The sequence below is a fragment of the Haplochromis burtoni genome, unplaced genomic scaffold, assembly GCF_018398535.1.
Source record: "Haplochromis burtoni strain Fernald_Lab_line unplaced genomic scaffold, NCSU_Asbu1 Contig_4, whole genome shotgun sequence".
In the NCBI taxonomy this organism is placed as follows: domain Eukaryota; kingdom Metazoa; phylum Chordata; class Actinopteri; order Cichliformes; family Cichlidae; genus Haplochromis; species Haplochromis burtoni.
The window spans coordinates 3,725,629-3,746,922 of NW_024582365.1; the positions used below are offsets into that span (position 1 = coordinate 3,725,629).

General features: G+C 40.1%; 1 protein-coding gene across 1 annotated transcript in view; it reads right to left on the reverse strand.

Moving 5' to 3' along the window:
• The window catches only part of ccdc88b (coiled-coil domain containing 88B), a 58,354-nt gene that overhangs the window by 7,378 nt on the left and 29,682 nt on the right, over positions 1 to 21,294 (reverse strand). Inside the window, exons 19-24 of the mRNA XM_005913347.2 lie at positions 19,751 to 20,122; positions 16,527 to 16,688; positions 15,306 to 15,583; positions 14,988 to 15,131; positions 11,742 to 11,928; positions 5,119 to 5,264 (exon numbers count right to left, since the gene is read on the reverse strand). Coding sequence (XP_005913409.1) covers positions 5,119 to 5,264; positions 11,742 to 11,928; positions 14,988 to 15,131; positions 15,306 to 15,583; positions 16,527 to 16,688; positions 19,751 to 20,122 — 1,289 coding nt within the window. The remainder of the gene's footprint in view (positions 1 to 5,118; positions 5,265 to 11,741; positions 11,929 to 14,987; positions 15,132 to 15,305; positions 15,584 to 16,526; positions 16,689 to 19,750; positions 20,123 to 21,294) is intronic.

The following is a 21,294-nucleotide window of genomic DNA, read 5'->3' on the forward strand; positions in this document are numbered from 1 at the left end:
TGCGGGGACATTAGTGCCTTTAAAATCGGCACCGCATCTGTAAAGGTACCATGAATGCTGAAAGAAATATCCAGGTTTTAGTGCAACATATGCTCCCATCCAGATGACGTCTTTTCAGGAAAGGCCTTGCATACTTCAGAAAGACAGTGCTGCGGCGTGGCTGAAGAGAACTGAAAACATTGGGAGCTTCATGAAACACAAAATACAACAGAGAAGATCCAGGACTGTTGAGTAGCTAGAATCATACATCAGACAATATGGGACAACATTCCTCCCCCAAAATCCAACAGCTGGTCTCCTCAGCTTCCAGATGTTACGCACTGCTGTCAGAAGAAGACAGGATGCTACCATCTGCCATCAAATTCAAAATGACCTTATTTTTTCCTAGACTTGTGCATTTTCTCAGTTTAAACATTTGATATGTTTTCAGTGTTCTGCTGTAAATAAAATATGAGATTTGCAGCTCATTCTGTTCTTTTATTTACTTAAAAAAGCATCCAAACCAAAGAGCCTTGCAACTTTTAGATCAACTTCATCCAAGTACTATTACTCTAAAATTAAATACCAAATAATAATAATAATAATAATAATAATAATAACAATAATAATAATAAAATTCTATTAGAATTTCATTTGTAATCATTGGTATAGTCATATTTGATCAAGGCTACAGTCAAACCTTTTGGAATAAAACACCGAAGGTCTGAAGGACACCTCTGCTTTTCCAGTTTGATGCCACTTAAATCTATATAAAATAACAAAATTGGTGCGGTCACCCGACGGGTCAAAACTGCTGAGTTTTAAACTGACGGGGTGAACATTCACCAGCAAACAGCTGCTTTTAACAACACTAACATCCATTCAGGCTCATATTTCGGGCCACCTGGTGAATATAAATTCTGTGTTTCTTCTTCTCCCTTTTAACTCGCTCTCTAACTTCTGAGGGAAATATCTTTCAGCAGCTTTTCAGCAGCTAAACACGCCTGTCAAGACAGCTATCTCAGTTGTTTTTATCTTGCGCACTCTGCCTCAGTCCCAAGCCATTTCTCATTTCACCCAGGCTCATGCATTTCGTAGGAACTTTCCCTCCTGCCATTCTCCATCTACCAGATATTCGCAGACTTTCCACACCGGTCAAATCCACCCGACTCCTACATCCACCTGCTCCTGGGTCACCACTAGAATATATATACCAGTCCCCTTCCCCCAGTTTTCTGTTTGTTTTTTTGCAACATATCCCCTGAAATGGATCCTGTTCCCATACCACACATGATCTTTTCACAGCTACACATTTTCCGATCGGCTGGCAGGTGATACCTTGCCTTTTTTTGCCTTGCCTTTGTTTACTTGTCTGGTCTGTGTTCCTGCTGCTAAATTGTAAGACGCAGCCAATTTCAGTAAAATCCTGGATACATACCACACAGCGGGTTTTTAGAGGGGTTTGTTTTTTAGAAAATACTTGCCTCTCGATGATTTCACCATTAAACAAAGGGGGAAACAGATACTAAATCCTTCCACTGAGCCGAGAGGAGCTGAAACATCTGATGACTCTGTTTGTCACAAAAACACATTTTATATGCAAGTAAATACCTGACAAACTGTTTTAGTCATCACAGAAAAAGACTATCATTTCAATCTGCAGTAATTTATATATTTATTTCTAATGTCTCTTTTATATCAAAGGAAGTTGGTTAAAAAAAAAAGCTTTTATGTTGCCTCTGAAGGGAATAGGTTATCTTTAAACGTCTGCTTCTTCCCATCTTTTCACTTATTCTAAAATCCTTTTTGGTCATTTCAAATCAGGTTGTTTATATTTTCATTGAATCGCTGTTCCTTTCCTTTCATATTTTTTTTTATTGTACTGCTCCAATGTCATCATTTACTCAGTGAGCAACTAGCTTTGTTTAATTTATATTTTTATTCAAATGTTATGCTACGTACTGTTCCATATATACAGTTAAGTTCACACATTTTTTTAATTTTGCCTCTGTACACGAACACGGTGGATTTTAAGTCAAACAGTCAATTTGTGATTGAAGTGGAAACTTTCAGCTTGAATTCAAGGGGTTTAACTAAAGTATTTCATTAACTGTGTAGAAATTACAGACATTTTTTAATACAAAGTCCCAACTCAACATGCTACTGGACAATTAATTGGCACGCAGTTTCATGGCCAGATGAGGCCTCTTCTCTTGTTACTCCATAGCAGATTAAGCAAGTAAATGATCTGGAAGTTATTTTAAGTGAACTTGCATTTGGTCTTTTTTCACTGGAATGCTCAACATGAGGGCCAACGAGATGTCTATATAAGTGAGGAAGGCCATCGCTCATCTCCAGGTTAAAAAACAAAATAAACCAATTAAAGATTGCTAAAACTTTGGACTACAAGAATGTAGTGGCTGAAAGGCCTGAAAAGCCACCACAGAAGTTGTCCTTCTACAGTTGAGATGACAGAAAACATCTGAAAGAGCCCGAATAGATCTTTAAAAAGTCTTTAGACAAACCAAGATTAACTTGTACCCGAATGATGGGAAAGAAAAGTATGGAGAACGAGAGACACAGCTCATGATCCAAAGCTCACCACATCGTCTGTAAAACATAGTCGAGGAGATGTTTTAGCACGGGCATGAATAGCTGCCAGTGGAAACAGATCACTACTGTCTACTGATGATGTGACTGCTGTGAGACTCAGCAGGATGAATTCTTGAGCGTACGGGGCTCTACTCTCTGCTCAGAGTCAGAGAAATGAGGTGAGCTTAACAGTGCAAATGGATGAGAGTTTCTCAAGGGAAAGCAAAGGGATACTCTTCAATCGCCAATTGAGTTATCTGATCTCAACCCAACAGAGCATGCCTTTAGTTATTAAATACAAAAGTGAATGCACAGAGACGAACAAACAATCCACGGCTTCTAGACTTTAGGGAGTCACTGACTGCAAAGGATAAATAAATAAATTATAAAGGGATAGATGTTTTACATGTGTGCAGCAACTTTAGGCCGGCTAAAGCAGCTTAAACAGGTATCAGCTGAGCCATCACCTGACCTGGTCTGGAGATCACAATAATGCTACACTAAAATATTTTATATCATTTTGTATAACGTACAACATCCACTTTTTTATTGCCCTGTACTGATACACTGCTACGTAGATAACTTAAAGTATTAATGCCACACACTTTGGCTCAGTAAAAGAGAATCAAACTATCACCAGAAATGCTTTGCATGACATATTTTTATGTGCTTATGTTTGTGAAAGTGATATTAAAAAAACAGCAACATTAAAACAAAACCTTCTCAGCAAAATACTACTTACAGACCCTGCTGTGTGCCTGTTAGGCTTTACTGTGCTCACTGTTTGGGGGATTTTTAGCCTTTATTGACACAGAAAAGCTCAGAAAGAGAATAAGGGGGAAGTCACGCAGCAAATGACCTCGGGGAGGATTCAAACCCAGGCCTCTGTGACAGCCTTAGAGTGTACCTTAGCGCTTGTTTAACCTGGTGAACTATACGAGTGCCCCGGTGCTCTTACTGTTAATTCCAGTTGCTTTGAAAGTTGGATACAATTTCTATTTACTCCCAGGACTGAATGAAGTGAAATGCATGCATAGAGCCCTTCACTTCTTCCATCACACACACACACACTGAAATCTGCTCTGTCCTGTAATTAGGTTGTAGATGTAATGTGATTTCATTCTGCTGCATAAAGAATTGTGTTGATTTTGGAAGGAAAACAATCTAAACTGATTTCTGTGAGTTTGCAAAGTGCATGGCTTTTTAACATTCACTTGTAAGAGCTGTTATGAGATGATGCAGACCTCGCGTGGCAGGGTGATGAACCAAAATATGCCGTGAAATGTTAACAACGAAATCTGTGCCCGAGATTTAACGAAAAAGGCTGAAAAAAGTCATCTTTTCACACACACAAGCCTGAACTGAAGGCACAAAAAGATGTAATTTGCAAGAACTTTGGTTCATTAGACTTAAAGACTGAAGCCAACTCTGCATGCTCACTATTAGTTCAGGATTATTCTCAAAGCAGTCTATTAGTCATTCAAAAGGAAGACTACTGGGGGCCACTGGACTGTGAAATTGTTGTCTTTGCAGTCTCAAACCTTTATAGAAGTGCTTTTATGTGCTTGATATGAATACAAACTCTGTTACAGCCTACAAACTTAAACAATAGCAGTAAACAAAAGGCATTCACTGCAACTTATTACATGAAGTTAACTCCATTAATAAGGTCAAACTTCTTCAGTGCACCTCTGCTTTCATTACTGCAAAGTTCCCATAACTTGAAAATACATTTTATGTGTTTTTTACATTAACTTTTTTTAAAAACATAAATTTAACAGATTTTAATGTTTGTTTCACTGCAGGTTTTTTTTTTTTTTTTTTTGGTACCATGCTTATATACGTGACATGAAGTTAACACTGTGTTTTCTGAAAATCTCGTAAACACAATAAATCAAGAAACATGCTATCTAAGATTTTCTAATGTATGCAATAGACGTATTTACTAGAAGGCCGGGGGAAGCCAGTATTTTTAACATGTGTGAATGTAGAGACATCACAGGTAAGTGGTGCGGGCCCAAACCTCGAGCGTGTTAGTGATTTTCACTCATAGTTTACAAGCTGTTTTTTTAATCTCTTAATGTGTTTCGGTGCAAATCTACACAGCTGCATTTCTGTTAGCTGTTTACATCCATTTGGTTCCCTTCGACTGTGCCGGATTCACTGTTAATCCTTTCTAGATACACTCTTACTGGCCACTTCATTAGTTACACCTTGCTAGCACTGTTTTGGACCTTTTCAGAAATGCCTTAATTCTTTGTGGTGCAAATTTAACAAGGCGCTCAGAAGATTTCTGAGTTTTTGGTCCATACTGATGTGATAGCATCACACAGTTACTGCAGATTTATCGGCTGAACAGCTATATTTTCATTTTTTGGACCATTCTCTGTAAACCCCGCAGACCCTTGACCCTTGAGCAGTCTGTGAAATACTCAGACCAGACCATCTGGCACCAACAATCATTCTACATTTGAAGTCAATTAAAGCGCCTAATGAAGGTGATGATACCTAAAGAACTGGCCATTGAGTGTGTGAGTATATACTTACTGGTATTCCCTTTGCTGTGAATAATGCTGGTCACGGCGCTCCAGGCTCTGCTCCAGTAAGGCACGATTCTCCCTCAAAAGACTCTGATTCTGCTCTGCTAAGTGTCGATTCTCTTCCTCCATGTTCCCCTTCAGCTGGGTCAACAACTGTACACAAGGCCATAAATGCGATCAAGAATAAATAGCTTGACAAGAACAGAATATACTACTTGTTCTGCAAAACTAAGCATGCCTAATGATATAAACTATGTGTGAGGATGTGTGAGTCATAGAAAAAAGGCCTGCAGACAGAAAGGTACGGACAGTGCTTTGTTAGTCATACGGTTCAAGTGAACACAGTGAAACTGACAAAATGCATCTAACTAGATCATTAAAAATTAAACGCATTTTCATAGCTTATAGTTTTAATGCATGTATAACAGTCCTACAATGTCTCTGCCGGGATCTTTGTGTTGAAATCTGGTAGCTTGCAATGAATGAAAGAACTCCTACAAACCGCCATTAACAAAAACAAAGGTGTATCATCCAAATGCAGGTCTGAACTTTGTAATTAATAATTAATAACTTTACTATCATGCCAGATTCTCTCTACATAACAGCCTGCCAGTCCCAGTTACTGTTGCAGCAGCCAAATCTGAACAGAGTCAGCAGAATAGACAAAAAGCACGATCCCACTCCCTTTAGTGCCAGAGTGAGTGCACACGTGGGCCTGATCAATTAACAAGATTTTACATTGTAGGAATAAGAAAATAATAATGTCAAGACTGTCACTCTCATTAGTTTGACTACTGAGCATACCTTTGCCAAGCTTATCCCTTATTAAGATTAGCAGAATGGCTGATTTACCAGTGTGCAAAAACAATTGAGGATAAGACAATAACGATAATGATTATCTGCCTTACTGCAACTGTGCACAATATTTCTGTTATTTCCAGCGTAGTTTATTTGACTATATTATAGTTTTAATACAAATATGTCTTCACAACGGGGTACTACTACTACTACTACTACTTCTACTGGCAAGATCAAAAGATAATACAGACTCTTTTTAATTCTTACACCGTGTCATCATTTAACAAAAACTACGCCAAAATGCCGAACTTGTACATGAAAAATAAGTTCACGCCTACTGCTTCCATAGGAACGCTGGGTCCTACCGAGAAGGAAAGACATCAGCAATGATCTAAGGGAAGCAACTGTTGGTCAATCTGTGAATCTGTGATGGGTTATGAGGCCATTGACACACAACAAGTCCATTATTCTATAGTTAAAAGAGTATTCACAAATCTTCCCAGGAGTGAACAATCCAGCAAAGTCACCCCAAGATCAGGTAATGCAATGCAAAAATACAAAAACCCCTGAGAGGTTCATGACAGCACAATTAAAAAAAAGAATAACTGTTTGAAAGTGTCACCGGGGAAAAGCACTTTCTATCTAAAAAAAAAAATGGCAGCACGACTCAGGTTTGCAGAGTTGCATCTGAACAAACCGCAAGACGTCTGGAGCATGTTTGTGGAGACATTTGTCTGCAACACCAAAAAACCAAACACATCATATCAGCACAAGCACCTCATACCCACTGTTAAGCACAGTGGTAGAGGAGTGATGATTTGGTCTCGTTATGCAGCCACAGTACGCAAACTCTTCTACAGCCCAATGTGAGGCCTTCTTTCCAACAGCTAGAGCTTGGAGCAAATTGGGTAATGCAGCAGTATAATGATCCCAAGCACAGCAGCTAATCTACAACAGAATGGCCGAAGAATAAAATAATCGAGGTGTTGCAATGACCCAGCCAAAGTCTAGCCCTCAATCTGACTGAAATCCTGTGGTGGTAAACAATTACTTCACTTATTCCAGCTAAAGGTGATTTCACAAGCTACTGAATCATAGGGTGTACTTGGTTTTTCACATACTGCTTCTTAATTTTGGCTTAGCTTTTGTTAAATTAAATATAGTAACAACGGCATCTGTGCCATAGTGATTAGATTGAAATAATTTTGGAACCTGATAAAAAGAGAACATGTTTTATGTCCTGATATGTAAAACCTTGAAAGAAGGTATACTTTATTTTTTTTACCATGTCTGATATATTCTCTGACATGTATCATATATCTCTGTGTCGGCAAGGATTAATTATTTAATCAAGCATTTTTGAAAAACATTTCCAGCCTTTTGAAAAGATCAGTATAATAATAATAACAATACGATGCCACCAGAATAAAGATGTACCGGAAGGTAACAGGTGAGTGTTTTCAGTCTTACAGAATTCGGTACTGAGTGGTCTGAATCAATAAAAAAGGCGATGAAGAACCTTTTGTAAGAGCGTGGGTGTGGGTCAGCTGCCCCCCTTGAACTTCTATAAAACCTGCTGCCGTTGGACCCATTTGGACATAAAAGCACATAAACAAAACACATCTGCAAGGAACTCTATACAAACCAAGGATTTAGCTGAATAGCATTTAACATTACTGAATGTCAGCTAAAAGAGACACAAAGAGATTTGATGATCCCGTAGGGACTGAACTGTCACGTCACTGGTCTCAAAAAATTGGTGAATGATAATTGCTTAACTGCTTCAAGAGGTCAGAGCTTTTCATTATCAACTGACTGAAAGGCAAATAACCACAAACCTCAAGAATCACCAGAAGAAGAAAGGAAGTTACAACAGCTTCTCTGTGGAGCTGTCTACACAGAAAAACGAGCATTAGTTAAGAGATCTAGTTAAGTGAAGATATTAAGCTTAGAAATTCCCAAAGAATGCTTTTAAACCACGTTATTAAATCCTACACTCTCAAACACTTATAGCTATTAAGATCATAAAAAAATTAATAAGAAGGTATGGCCACACATTTACTGGACACCTCTTATAATTTCCTATTTGTGAATCTGTTTCCAATTATTTTCTTCTCATAACCCCAGTCCTGTTCAGTCAAGGCCCATTAGTTAGCACAGCTGGTGCAACAAGTTAATTGTGGGTCCACAGACTCCAGGATGAACTTTGTTAATTTTTCTCTCCATATTACAGCGTAATGAGAAAACTGGACTTCTGCATCCCAGCATACAAACCTATCAACCTACTGTGGGGGGCAGAACAGGCGTTGACATGATTTAGTAAGATACAATCCTCACAATGATTATATAAAGAGTGTCATTTGTGTGTGTTAATGCATTCATTTGTCATTTATGATAGGAACCTCGCTTTCACTCACACAAACAATCTTCAAATCCAGGAAGCCTCCAAAAACCCTCTTTACAGTACTGCACCGTGCAAAACTCTTGAGTCACGCCTCAGTTTCTTTATATTTTCTTTGCAAGGAGCCAAAATGTCTTGTAATTTGTTAAAGTGGTCTTGAGCAATACTTCTTTAGGCTTTCTGAAGGTGTGTTTTTCACTTAGTTTTAATTCAGTTGTTGTACCTGATCATTTTCAGAGGACTGTTTTTTGTTTTTGTTGTTTTTTATGTAGACCCACTTAACTCTAACCATCATCATTCGAACATAACAAATGCACCAAGCAGTTTTCTGTCCATATATAACAGACAACTTAACAAAGAACCAATTTTGGATTGTAATTTTAGGCAATTTGTTACTAGCGGCATGCTGCAAAAGCACATAATTTGTTCCCATTTCTTTAGTTGAATCTATGAAAAATGCCAAAGATAACACAGACTGACAGGCACAAAATAGCATTTTTGCACCAACAAGGTGATTCCCAAAGAGCTGTTAGTTCAAAACGAGGCACGTCTCGCGTTGTGTGCACTGTGTCCTTAAATAATTCGAGGAAAATGGACAAGTGGAGGACAAAAGAAGACGTGTCAGACCTGAAATAAACGTACCTACATCTGAAAGTCATGTCCTTGAGAAAAAGGGAAAAAAATCCACCATGACACAGGACCAGGGATGTGTATCTGTTGATCCATTTACTGTTCACTGAAGCGCCATCAGAATCAGATTGCCTAAAGAAGATGGAGCTTTGTGGGCATTTATGCAAGGGGAAAGGCAGCGTTGACTTCATTAATTGCTTAAACAGTTATCCCTGACATGAAGTCAAATTACTCTGTAGCGAGCTTTTATTCTCTTCAGCCACATGAGCTGTCACCCACAAATCAAGATGGCTGTTTTTAAAAGTGTGTATGAATGCATTAGCCTAAATACTCATGTGGGATATACTCTGTAATCAGTGAAGTCTAATGAAATATAGCAACCTGCAACCTTGTAAGATTGAAAGTTTTAATTCTTGTAGAGAACTGGTTCCCAGTAGTTCAGTTCCTTGTAATTGTTAGTCTGCTTACCTGTTGGTTTAATTTGCACTTGTGCTACAGTCAGCTGATTTCAGTTCATGTGGTTACAGAAATTACTTTTATTTTTATTGCACACAAGGACAAGAGTGCGACAAGATTTCATCTGTATCCAGGACAGAAACAACTGCACTATAGTGCTAACACAACTTCAGCGCTTTGCAAACACCTGCACAGACAGCATGCTAACGCTAAGCTAGCCAAGAACCCAGAGTGATGTTAAAGCTGATTGAATGTTGACCCCACCCAGCAGCCAGACCCTGAAGTTCAACAGTCAGGCCTCCGTTTCTACCTGTTCATGTTTCTACAGTAGATTCACTGTGGCGATCGCTTTAAAGTATCTATGAGAAAGACCGTATGTCTGTCCTCATTAGGATAGGGATTTTTGTTGGTGTTTGGGGCTTTTGCTTCAGGTTTATATTGTTAACTGGTAATTATGAGACAATGCATTTCAGGTCATTTTATAAAAATATGCAAAATTTATGTAGAGCAGTGTAGCAAAAGACTTTCTCTTGGGAATATTTAAGTAACACAATGCATTACTTTTAAGAAAAGTGTTCTGTGTAATACATTATATGTGTAATACACAGATGTACACATACAGTACATACACATCTGTGTGTAAAACGCATGCGTAATGACCCCAACACTGATCACAATAAAGAAGGAAAATACCCCCAACATAAACAAACATTTCATGACACAGTATGCAATTAATTTGCGCACATTCAATGTCTTTAATGCTGTTTAACGGTTAATCTCAGAGCAGAACCAATGAGAATCAATAAGGTATCAAATCGATAAGTTGTATTGATAATGGAATCAGAATCTCTAAATTCCCATCCCTAATAGTTAGACGAGTTATTATCAAACACTGACAGCATATTCAGTGTTTTTGTCCACAGCAGGCAGCAAATTTGGCTTGATTGTTATTACATATTTATATGGGGGAATCTACTGTATCCTGGGGCCACCAGCCACGAGCATCTTAGCACTTGAAGTGTTGGAGCGATCGGTCATGAAAATGATTCAATTTAAAGAGGAAACACCTCCCAACACAAAGTCTGAAACTCATTAACACATTATTGCTTTTTATTCATTGTATGTTCTAATCTTTAATCTTTGTTGGCTGGGTGGAGTTACTTCACTGTTAGCTGCCCATTACTTCCCATAAACTCACATCAAAAGCGATATAAGCCACTGAACCATTAATTTACTGGTATGAGGATTTTGTAGCTGTTGACTTGTATGCAACCTTCATGCTAAGCTAAGCTTATCTGATTATTTGTGGTCCCTTTCACCTCCAGCGCCGACCTGCCTCATCATTTTCCTCATCATTTAGCTCTCTCTCCTCTTACTTTCTGCCTACCACTCAGCATTGCATTGTCTGCAGAGGTGTGGCTGCGACTGGTCTCACCTGGCTCAATCATCAATCACTCTCCTTCTGCATTTAAACCCCTCTCTATCCAACCAGTCACGCCAGATCGTTCTGCTGGCTGAGTGGTATTATTGTTCAAGCTCTCTAGTGTTTACTCGCTGTAGTCTCCTGAAGATTTCAAGTGTGGTTTTTTTTTCCATTTGGGATGACCCGTGGTTTTTTTCCCTCTGCTTCAGCAAGATCTCCTCCTGTGCACCACCACTGACCCTGTCTACATTTACTTATGTTTGCAATACCCTGCCTGCTGCCTCTCCCACCCACAGACCCCCCTCTTGGCCCCTCAATTGACATTCTGTTTGCAGTTCCTTGAACTTGTCAATAAATCATTTAAGGAGATCCAGGAGTTGTCCTCCATTTTTGAGCAGTAACTTTAACAGCCAACATTATATTTAGATGAAGTAGTTTTTCATGAGGTTCCCTTTTTTTCAGCTGTCTGCTCTCCTCAAACTATTTTAACAATACTCAGTGATGGCTTGACAGCACTGCGCAGAAGGATAAAGCTGTTTAGAAGGCAAAAGATGCCCCTGCTTTTTATTAGCTACTTGGTATTCATTTACTGTTTGGACCAATGTATCACTTTTGTCTGATATGTCAAGCTGAAATTGGCTTTGTATCATGTATTAGAAATCAGTCAGCCATTGTTTCCCACTGATGATATGAGACATGCTCAACCCAGACTTGAACTATGTAAAATGCTCTCTAAAACTTGCAGTGAATTCCTAATAAATGTTGTTTAATTGCCCATTAATGGTTTAGATGCATTTTCTTTTATTTAAAGAGGGTAATGTCGCAATTGTGAAGCACTTAATCCTATTTTGCATAGAGGGCACCAGTATCTGCTGTGTGTTGGTGTGTGTGTGTGGATGCATTTCTGTGTATCAGCTCATACCTGATACTGGCTGGTAAGCCGAGCGTTGCTGAGGTCCAGGCTTTGGTGTGTTTCCTTCAGGGCACTGAGCTCGCCCTCCAGCCGAGTCCTCTCCAGCTGGGAGGCGTTCAGCTCTGCCCTCAGCACCGAGCCCTGAGCCAGCAGCTCCGCCTGCGACGCCAACCACTCCTTCTGGTGGGCCTGCAGCCTGCAACATCGACACGCACGGCCACTGTTATGCGCTCTCGTAAAGTGCTTTGCGTCATTGTTTACTCTGTGATTGAAGATCACTGTGTTATTATCCAACGCAAGGAGTCTACACAAAGCCAGACAACAACAAACAGATATTATCTCGGACAAAATGTTTAAAGAGCAAATTCATTCGGCGTTGTTTGAAAGAGGAGTAATCATCTCAGTATCATTGTGTAATGAGGACGGAAAGACTGCAATAAGATGAAAACATCACTGATGGGAAAATTATACATTATTCACATAATCATATTGGAGGTAAGTATTTTATACACATTAAAACTAATCAGTCACAGTCATATTAAAGTAGAAACTTCAAGTTCAGTTTCAAACTTTTTATATTACACACACTTTATTAGGTACACTTTGCTGATACTATGTTGGACCCTGTTTTGCCTCCAGAACTGCTTTAATTTTTAATCGCATGGATTCAACAAGGTGCTGGAAATATTCCTCAGAGATTCTGGTCCATATTGATATGATAGCATCACACAGTTTGTCTGCTGCAAATCCCATTCCACTACAACCAAAAGTTGTTCTGTTTGGCCAAATGAATAAATGATAAAGGGGTGGACATGGTCAGCGTAACTCTCAGGTAGGCTGTTGTTTTTTAAAAAAATGCTCAGTTGGTATTAAGAAGAGGAAATACTTTTATGCTGTTCATGAAATTTTCTGACCCTCCCATCAACGTGGTGGATCAGAAATCCAGACTCATCAGATGAGGTCACATTTTTCCAATCTTCTATTGTCCAATTCTGGCGAGCCTATGCGAATTGTAGCCTCAGTCTCCCGCTCTTACACGAGATCCAACTGACAGGAGAGGGTTCTAGTGTAGTCTTTTGTTTTTATAGCCCATCCTTCAGAAATGCTCTGGTTGTGATCAGTCGTTATTGGACAAACTTTTGTCTTCCTAAGTAGCTCATTCTCCTCTGACCTTAAGCATCAACAACATATTTTCACCTTGAACCTAGAACTGCTGCTCACTGGATATTTTCTCTTTTTCTGACCTTTATGCAAACCTAAAAGCATGGTCCACCATGTTTTCAACGTGATTTCACACTTGTGTCTCTCCAAAGCGTGAAATGGATGCACACGTTGTGTAAGCTGCAGTACCAGCAGAGGTAGATATTTTATTTCAACCCAACGTGAAAATAACCACAGGAAAGCAATTAAACAGACATTACTAACACATTTACATGGAAAACATATCAGCCACCTAGCGTAATCATTTCTGGCACAGAAACACTCTGGAATATACTTCATACCTTCATACTTTGGTTACTTAAATCAATTATCTCCACCTGCTGGTACCACAACTTCTGCATGCGTATCCATTTCATGCTGTGATATCAAGTTGCTTTATTCACCCTTGAGATGGTTGTGTGGTCAAATCCCAGTAGATCAGCCACTTCTGATATACTCCAACAAGACGCCATGTTCAAAGTCACATAAATCACCATTCTTCCCCATCTGCTGCTCAGTTTGAAGTTCAGAAAGTAGTCTCGACTAAGTTCAAATACACTGACTTGCTGACATGATCAGCTGATTTTAACAAGCAGTTGAACAACTGTACCTAATAAAATGGCCAGCGAGTACAGTTCAGAAGCCAAATATAATTCAACTGCAAACAGAGAAAACAAAAGTGCTCACAGTGGACAGTCTGACTACAGGAAAGGCACACATGGCTAAATTCCACATTGGGGATGTTCTGGTTTTTGCGCTACTAGCCAGTTATTAATTCCACCTGTGCTTTCCCCACTGTGACAATTCAAAATATTTACTGTGTAAAAAGGTGTTTTGAGATTCTGGAAATGAGTTTTTGGCCACTTAAGGGCAGAAGAAATAAGTTATGTTAGGTAAATACAACACTAGCATTTTAAAGCCACTTGTTAACTAACCACAGCCATGGAGCAACGTTATTCTTCATTTAAAGTTGTTCCTGTCCAGCCGAGGAACTTTCCCTCTCTTTGAATTGTTATAACAACTCCCGGTTGGAATGTCTGATTCTTCCGTTCTAATATGTTTACCAGCTAGTCGCTAACCTTGCCCGCCTGCAGTTTGGCATCCTACTGAGCAGGTAGTGCACAATGTTTTCGAGAGATGTGCTTTCTGTTACAAATTCCAGTTATTGTTGAAATAAAAAAAGACGACAATAAGAGAGCTGAGGCTGAACCAAAACAGAAGACAGCCAGACAAGTAAACAATGAGCTGAAACTCACTTTGGAGCAGCAGAATCTGCAGGTTCATCACTACATCTGATTCGTCCCATCATTTAATATATTCCTCAAAAAATAGGTCATAGCCATTGTCAAGAAATTACTCCAACAACTGAAATGAATTGTTACATTACACACAAGTCTAAATTTAATCTATTTAATATCGTATTTTTTGTGTTTTGTACAGTATTTTTAGTTAAATGCTGTCTAAAAACCACCAAAGGAGGTTTTTGCTTCTCTGCTTTGCCAGCCACGTATTTGCAAGAAGCAGTCAGTAATCAATTGCATCAAAAAGATGATGATGGTTGATTAACTAATTATGTCACACAAGTATCTTATGATTGTGGCCATTATCATCATACTGTATATCAATCAGTCACTAAGAGAAAATATGATGAGAAGTGTTCAAAATGGTCTCGAAGTTCAGTAAGCCTGATCTGTGGCTTCAAAAGACACAAAATGTTTATAACGAAGGAAATGGTTTATTAAAAGGCTGCTCTTCATAAATGTACCTGTTGCGTGTCTGCTTTTAGAAAGAAACTTGAAAAAAAATTATTATTATCTCTTTTTCTCTTTTTTTTTTTTGCACTATAACTTCGTTTTTTCGTGCTCAGCCCAGAGGATTTAGATCTGGAACAAAAATGCATTCTGCGCATTATATAGTACATTTGCATTCAAATTGATTCTTGTATTGCTCGCTGTGCTTCATATAGAGACATTACTGCTGCTGCTGCTGCTCCTCATATTCAAATGAACACGAGTGCCGTGAAAGGATGATCAGATCCCCGACTGGATTTGTTACCTGTCATTGTCTTCTTTCAGCCTCTCCAGCTCTCGTTCTCTCTCCAGCCTCCTCTGGGCCTCCGTTTCCATCTTCTCTCTTTCCGTCTTCATCTCCCGCTCTCTCTCCTCCAGCTGGGTTTTGCCATCCAAGAGCTCCTTGTACCTAATATTTCAAGCACAGGATTTACCTCCAACAAAAGATGATGTGTGTCTTTCATAGATCAAGATGTTTTTGTGCATATTTAATTTTGGGGGAGAAGTCCTTTCAAACATGGAAAATATGTCACAAATCTTCAAAGTGAAGATTTCATGTCTTTAAGCCAGTGAGTGTTTGTACCTGCCCTCCAGCTCTCGATGCTGGGCCTCCAGGCTGCGATTGTTGTTCCTCAGTTGAGAGTGCTTTTCCACCAGCTCCTCCAGCTCCACCTCCTGACGCTGTTGCAACGCCGTCATCCTTTCGTGGTCCCGCCTCAGAGCGTCCATTCTGGCCGCGGACTCCTCTCTCTCCCGCGCCCACACCTTTGACTCGGCCTCTAGGGTGGCACACCGTGCCTCGCTCTCACTGCAGCGTGCCAGCAGCACTGCATGCTGGGAGCTCAGTGACGCTTGCTCCACCTATGTTTGTGTGTATGTGTGTGTATGTGACAGAAAACAGAGAGACCATGTCTGTAATTTAGCAATTTCAAAAGGTTGAGCTGAAAGCCAACAAGCTTGAAAGTTAGTTTATTAACCTTTTGCCATGGGTCTAAACAAGATATTATGTGTGCAGCACTGGGCGCTTAAAGAAATGGTTTGACATTTTGGTAGTTTTCACTTTCTTGCTGAGTTTTATAAATAGACTGATACCAAGTATAAAGCCAGAGCAATCACAAGCCAGTCAGCAGAATGAATTAAAAACACTCCGATTGGCCTCTGTTGTCTAAAAAACGGATCCTTTCCTGTATCCTCCATCGGATGAGATCATCAATCTGATAAAAACGGATCACAGAATCTGTTTAACTACCCGTTTCTTCACTGGAATATTTTCTCCATCTCTTATGAAGACATTCATCACAGCTGTCCTTTCTCTCTGAGCAACAAATTCCAGTAAGAACAGTTTACAATAAATTTATGTCAGACACCGAGGCATTATGATCCCAAACCGGACAGTCGGACATAAAGGATCGCAGTAACCCTTTGATACAAGGATATTTAAGTGAGGGAGATAATCAAATAGGCTACAGCAGAATACTTAGTAAGCTTTAAAAAACCTGGTAGGTAGTTTTTGTCCTTTGGACAGGGCCAGATGGGCTGTTTCTTCTAGTTTTCTGCTCTTTAGCCAGTGCTATGCTATGACACTGGCACTGAGCCTGTCATCTTACTCCCCACATTAGAGCAAATACAAATATGAAATAATGTCCAATAATTTAACAGGTCCCTGCGCAATTTACGTCAAAATTCATTGCACAAAGACTGAATGCGTTTCACTTTAGGAAGACAAAAGGTTTAAAAACAATGTGCGATTTTGAACAAATCAACTTCAGCCATAACCACGCTCTGTGTCTGTGTGTCAGGTCACCTGTAGTTGTGTGTTGAGCGTCTGCAGTCTGGTGCAGGAGTCCTGCAGGCTGAGGGAGTTCCGACGCAGAGCCTCCAGCTGCTCCTCGAGGTGCTTACAAGCCTCCTGGGACTGAGACAATCTCGTCAGCAAAGCCTCATGCTCTGCAGCCGCCACCGCTTTCTGAGGGGGAGAAAAATCTCTTCTTTCATTTTTATAATGTCTGTGCTACATTTGGCTCTGGAAACATCCATAATATTTGAACATGGGCAAACTCTGCCGCTGACCTTTTAAAGTGCTCTCAGTCAGGTAGCATCTTTATGCGACATTTGTGTCACTCTATAAACACAGAGATGAAATTCCTCCTGTGTCTGACATAAATGTTAAAAATTATATTTCATTAGTTCACATCTGTTGTTTACGCGAGATTTCTGTCAGTGCAATCTTTCCACACGCTTTAATGGTCCAATCAGAAAATCTGCGAATTTATTGATGACACATGATTTGGTGCAGTCTGCTCTGATAAATAAAGGAATGTGTTGATTTGGCACAGAGGCGGGTAGTTTAGAAATGAAAAGAAAACCACCTTATAAATTGCTGAGGGTGTAAAATCTGGTGTATTTCCCAAAATTAAAATTAACTTGCTGCAAACAACAAGTCAGCTGTACTCCCCCTACGCTGCGATTTTATTTGAACATTTTATTTGCAAGTACTGGAAGAGCGACAACACATTTCATGTGTGCATCGTCTAGAGAGTCTAGAGCTCAGTTTTGGTGTGGGGTTGTTATTTTTCCCCCCACTGTGGAGTCTTCATGTACTGCTGACTGACTCATAGTGCTACACAGGGGATTTCTACTTTTTATTACAGTCACTTTTAGATTCTTCTCCTACTTCATCATCCTACCTCTCTCCCTTCTGATGTCAGTGGCACAAAATAACTACACTCACTGGTCACTTTATTAGGTACACCTTGTTAGCACTGACTTAGACCCCTTTTTGCCTTCACTGCTTCCTTAATTCTTCATTGTACGGATTAAACAAGGTGCTGGAAATATTTCTATTAGATTTTGGCCCAAACTCGATACACTTACACACGGTTGCTGCAGATTTCGCTAATTCTACCAAAAGGTTCTCTGCTGGATTGAGATATGGTTACAGTACAGTGAACTCAGTCATGTTCAAGAAACCAATTTGAGATGATCTGAGCTTTGTGACATGGTCCGTTATTCTCCTGGAAACAGCCATGAGGAGATGAGTGCACTATCATGATGAAGGAATGGACATGGTCAGCAATAATACTCAGATAGGAGTACTAAGGAGTTCAAAGTCTGGCAAGAAAATACCCTCTCACATCACATCCAGCCTGAACACAAGGAAGGATGGATCGATGCTTTCGTTTCATTTTAGCCTAATTCGAACCCTACCTTCCAAATGTTGGAGAACAAATCTGACACTCATCAGATGAAACAGCATTTTCATTTTTCTCATTTCTATCATCAAATTTTGGTGGACCTGTGTGAACTGTTGCCTCTGTTTCCTGTTCTTAGATGACAGGAGCGGCACGCCGTGTGTTCTTGTGCTGCTGTAACCCATCTGCTTTAAGGTTGCGCCTTCAGCGATGCTTTTCTGCATACCTTGGTTGTAACATTTGATTATTTGTGTTACGGTTGGCTTCCTATCAGCTAGAAGCAGTCTGGCTGTTCTCCTCTGACCTCTGGCAGCAGCAAGGTATTTTCTCCTGCTGCTCACACGCGTCTTATTTCCTGTTTGTTTTCCTTGCCTGTTTGTCTTGTTTCTATTTGTGTGTGCCAGACATGGATTGTTATCTCCTGTTTTCCCAATCAGCGTGCAGATTGGTGGTTCATTTACTCATCAACCTGCACTTCAGGCCAACTCCACCACAGAGCTATTGTGGTAATTACATCAGGCCTTCATCTTCAGTTTAGCTTTTGTTCCCCGTGTTTGTTTACCAACTTCTCACCATTCAGCTTGGGCCAGCTTTCATTCTACAGCTACAGCCACCCTCACCTGCCCATCTGCTCTAACTGCCATGGTCACCATATTCATTCATCCTCTGCCAGCACAGCTCTCCCATGATTTTGCTCCACCTCATCCTCCTCACTTCTGCAACTTGTGTACCCCAATAAAGACTTGTTGAGTTAGTATATAAGAGGGTCTCGCTTCTTTGCTTCAGATTACAGTTGATCTTAATACTGCTATTGCATCAGTTTGTGAAATACAAAAAACAATGATTCTAGCTTGTGATGCTTTATGATAAACCTTGGTGTCATGCTTCACCAAAGAGTGATTTCTCATCTCAGCTTCTCATATGGTTTCATTTATAAGAAACCCAGGGGGCCAGAAAGGTGAGATTTAACCCTAATATTTCAAGAAAAGCAAAAAAAAGAAAAGAAAAAAGCTTAGAAGGAGGTAATACTTTTTTGTTTCTTCTCCCATGATGACAGGTCTACTCAGTTTTATTGTTTGACACTCGAGGGGGTGCCTACTCAGTTATGACCAAGCGTGTACGAACAGGTGAAAATGAGCTCCCACCTCCAGCAGCTACAGCCAGTAAGGAGTGAACATTAAAATGCTACTTTAGCTTTAGTATTAACAATCCTGCACACTATATCACACACAGGAGCCATTTTCCTGCATAATTTCCACTTTTAATATTTGAGGACAGTGCAGCTATTAATTCTATTTACTTAAGTAGAGCATTCTTGCATTTTTAGATGTGAAGATGTCTTCATCCGCAATCGTTGTTTGTGCATTAATAAGTGTAAGTGGAACCAGGATGTAGCCCGGATCTGTTTGTGCCTTAGTTCATCTAGACTAATCTATTGTACAAAACCTGAAAGCACTGACGTAATAACGTTCTGAGTGAGAGCCACACCGGGTGAAATTTGTGACCTTGGCAATGCTGGAAGCGCCCCTCACAGCTTGATGTTAGAGAGTATGTGTGAGTGTGAGAGAGAGACAGTAAGAGCTTAAGCAGAAAAGCAGCAGAGGAGATAAGGAAGATTAACAGTAGCCAGGGTGACATTTTAAAACCGATGAGCAGAGATAAAGCACTAGTTTTGGAAATAAAGTGCTGCACTCTGGGAAGTGGCCCACTGTGAGCTGATCGTCCTCGAGAATCCCTAGAGCAAGAATTTCAACATAATATACATCATCTCCCTCACAGGGAAGACCGAGCCCCCACACCAACCCCCAAACACCCACTCACACATTCAAATACAGACCTCTTTTTCCAGCTCGATCACCCTCTCACTGAGATGCCTCTCTGCCTCCCCCGTGAAATGATCGCGGGTCGTGGAAAGGTCACAACCTTTGGCAGCCTCGGGGCTTTGATCCAAAGGTGACATGTCTTGCTTGTCTGTCGATTCTGAATTTGAATTAGGCGCACTCTTCACTTGTGCACTTTCCCTCCTCGTCTCTAGCTGCAGAGATTCACTTTTCTTTAGGAGTTGGGAGAGAGACTCTATTCTCTCCTGCGACTGGTGGAGAGAATCTTTTGCCAACTGCCGCTCGGCTTCGGATCGCTGTAGTTTCTGGCTCAGGTGTTCCACCTCAGTGGCCAGTTTCTCAGAACGAGCCTGCTCACGGGTTAGATCCTGATAAGAGAGAGAAAGAAATAGTGAGAAAGTGTAAAGATTAAAATCTCTGGAACTTGCTGTAAACACCACAAAAAAAACAGCCTGTATTTGTATAGCGCTTTACACTACATTCAGTCATACACCCATTCACACACTGGTGATGGCAGCTACATTGTAGCCACAGCTGCCCTGGGGCGCACTGACAGAGGCGAGGCTGCCGGACACTGGCACCACCCTCTGACCACCACCAGTAGACAACGGGTGAAGTGTCTTGTCCAAGGACACACCGACCCAGACTGTCAGAGCCGGGGCTCGAACCGGCAACCTTCCGATTACAAGACGATTTGCAAACTCTTGAGTCACGATCGCCCCGAAACCTACATACATGTTTCCCCACAAAAGTTTGTTTGACTCAGCAGTCCTTATGCACCCATGTATGTTCTCCTTAGCACACTCGTCCCCGTCGAGGGACAACCCAGTTCAAATCAATACAAAGTTGTTGATCGCAGTGTAGTGATAAAACATTTCAGTCTTCATGGGAGTAAGATGTCATCATCCATAGGACAACTGAGGTCAGAGTGGTTTGATATATATGGAAATAATGGCTTCGCGGTCTGTACACTGCAACCTAGTTCAACACCAACAACACATTTTAGTGTTTGACAGTGCTCACAAGCATTATTATTAAAACACCAAATGAGGGATTATGTTGTGAACGTGTGGTGTTTCATCCCTCCAGACTTTAGTCTCTTGGGAAATCAATGCCAGAGAATATTAAAGCTGTTCTGTTCAATATGTGGTAATCCAACACCTTCCTAGGAAACTTTATGTTGGTTTTTCCTTTCATTTATCACCCATTTACACTACGTTCTTAGTCTGTGTGAGAACCAGTCCTCATGTGAGTAGTTTGATACTAGTTGTGGTCCTAGAGTGGTTCAATCTAATAACATTATATCATAATTAGTATAAGTTAGTAATTAGATAGCAAATTAGTAGGCAAATAACTAATATAAACAACAAGAATACACCACTAGAACATTGCCTAACAAGTGCTGAATCTTTGTTTTCTTAGAATGGATGGATAGATGGATAGAAATCTATCTATCTATCTATCTATCTATCTATCTATCTATCTATCTATCTATCTATCTATCTATTAATACTGCTATTGCATCAGTTTGTGAAATACA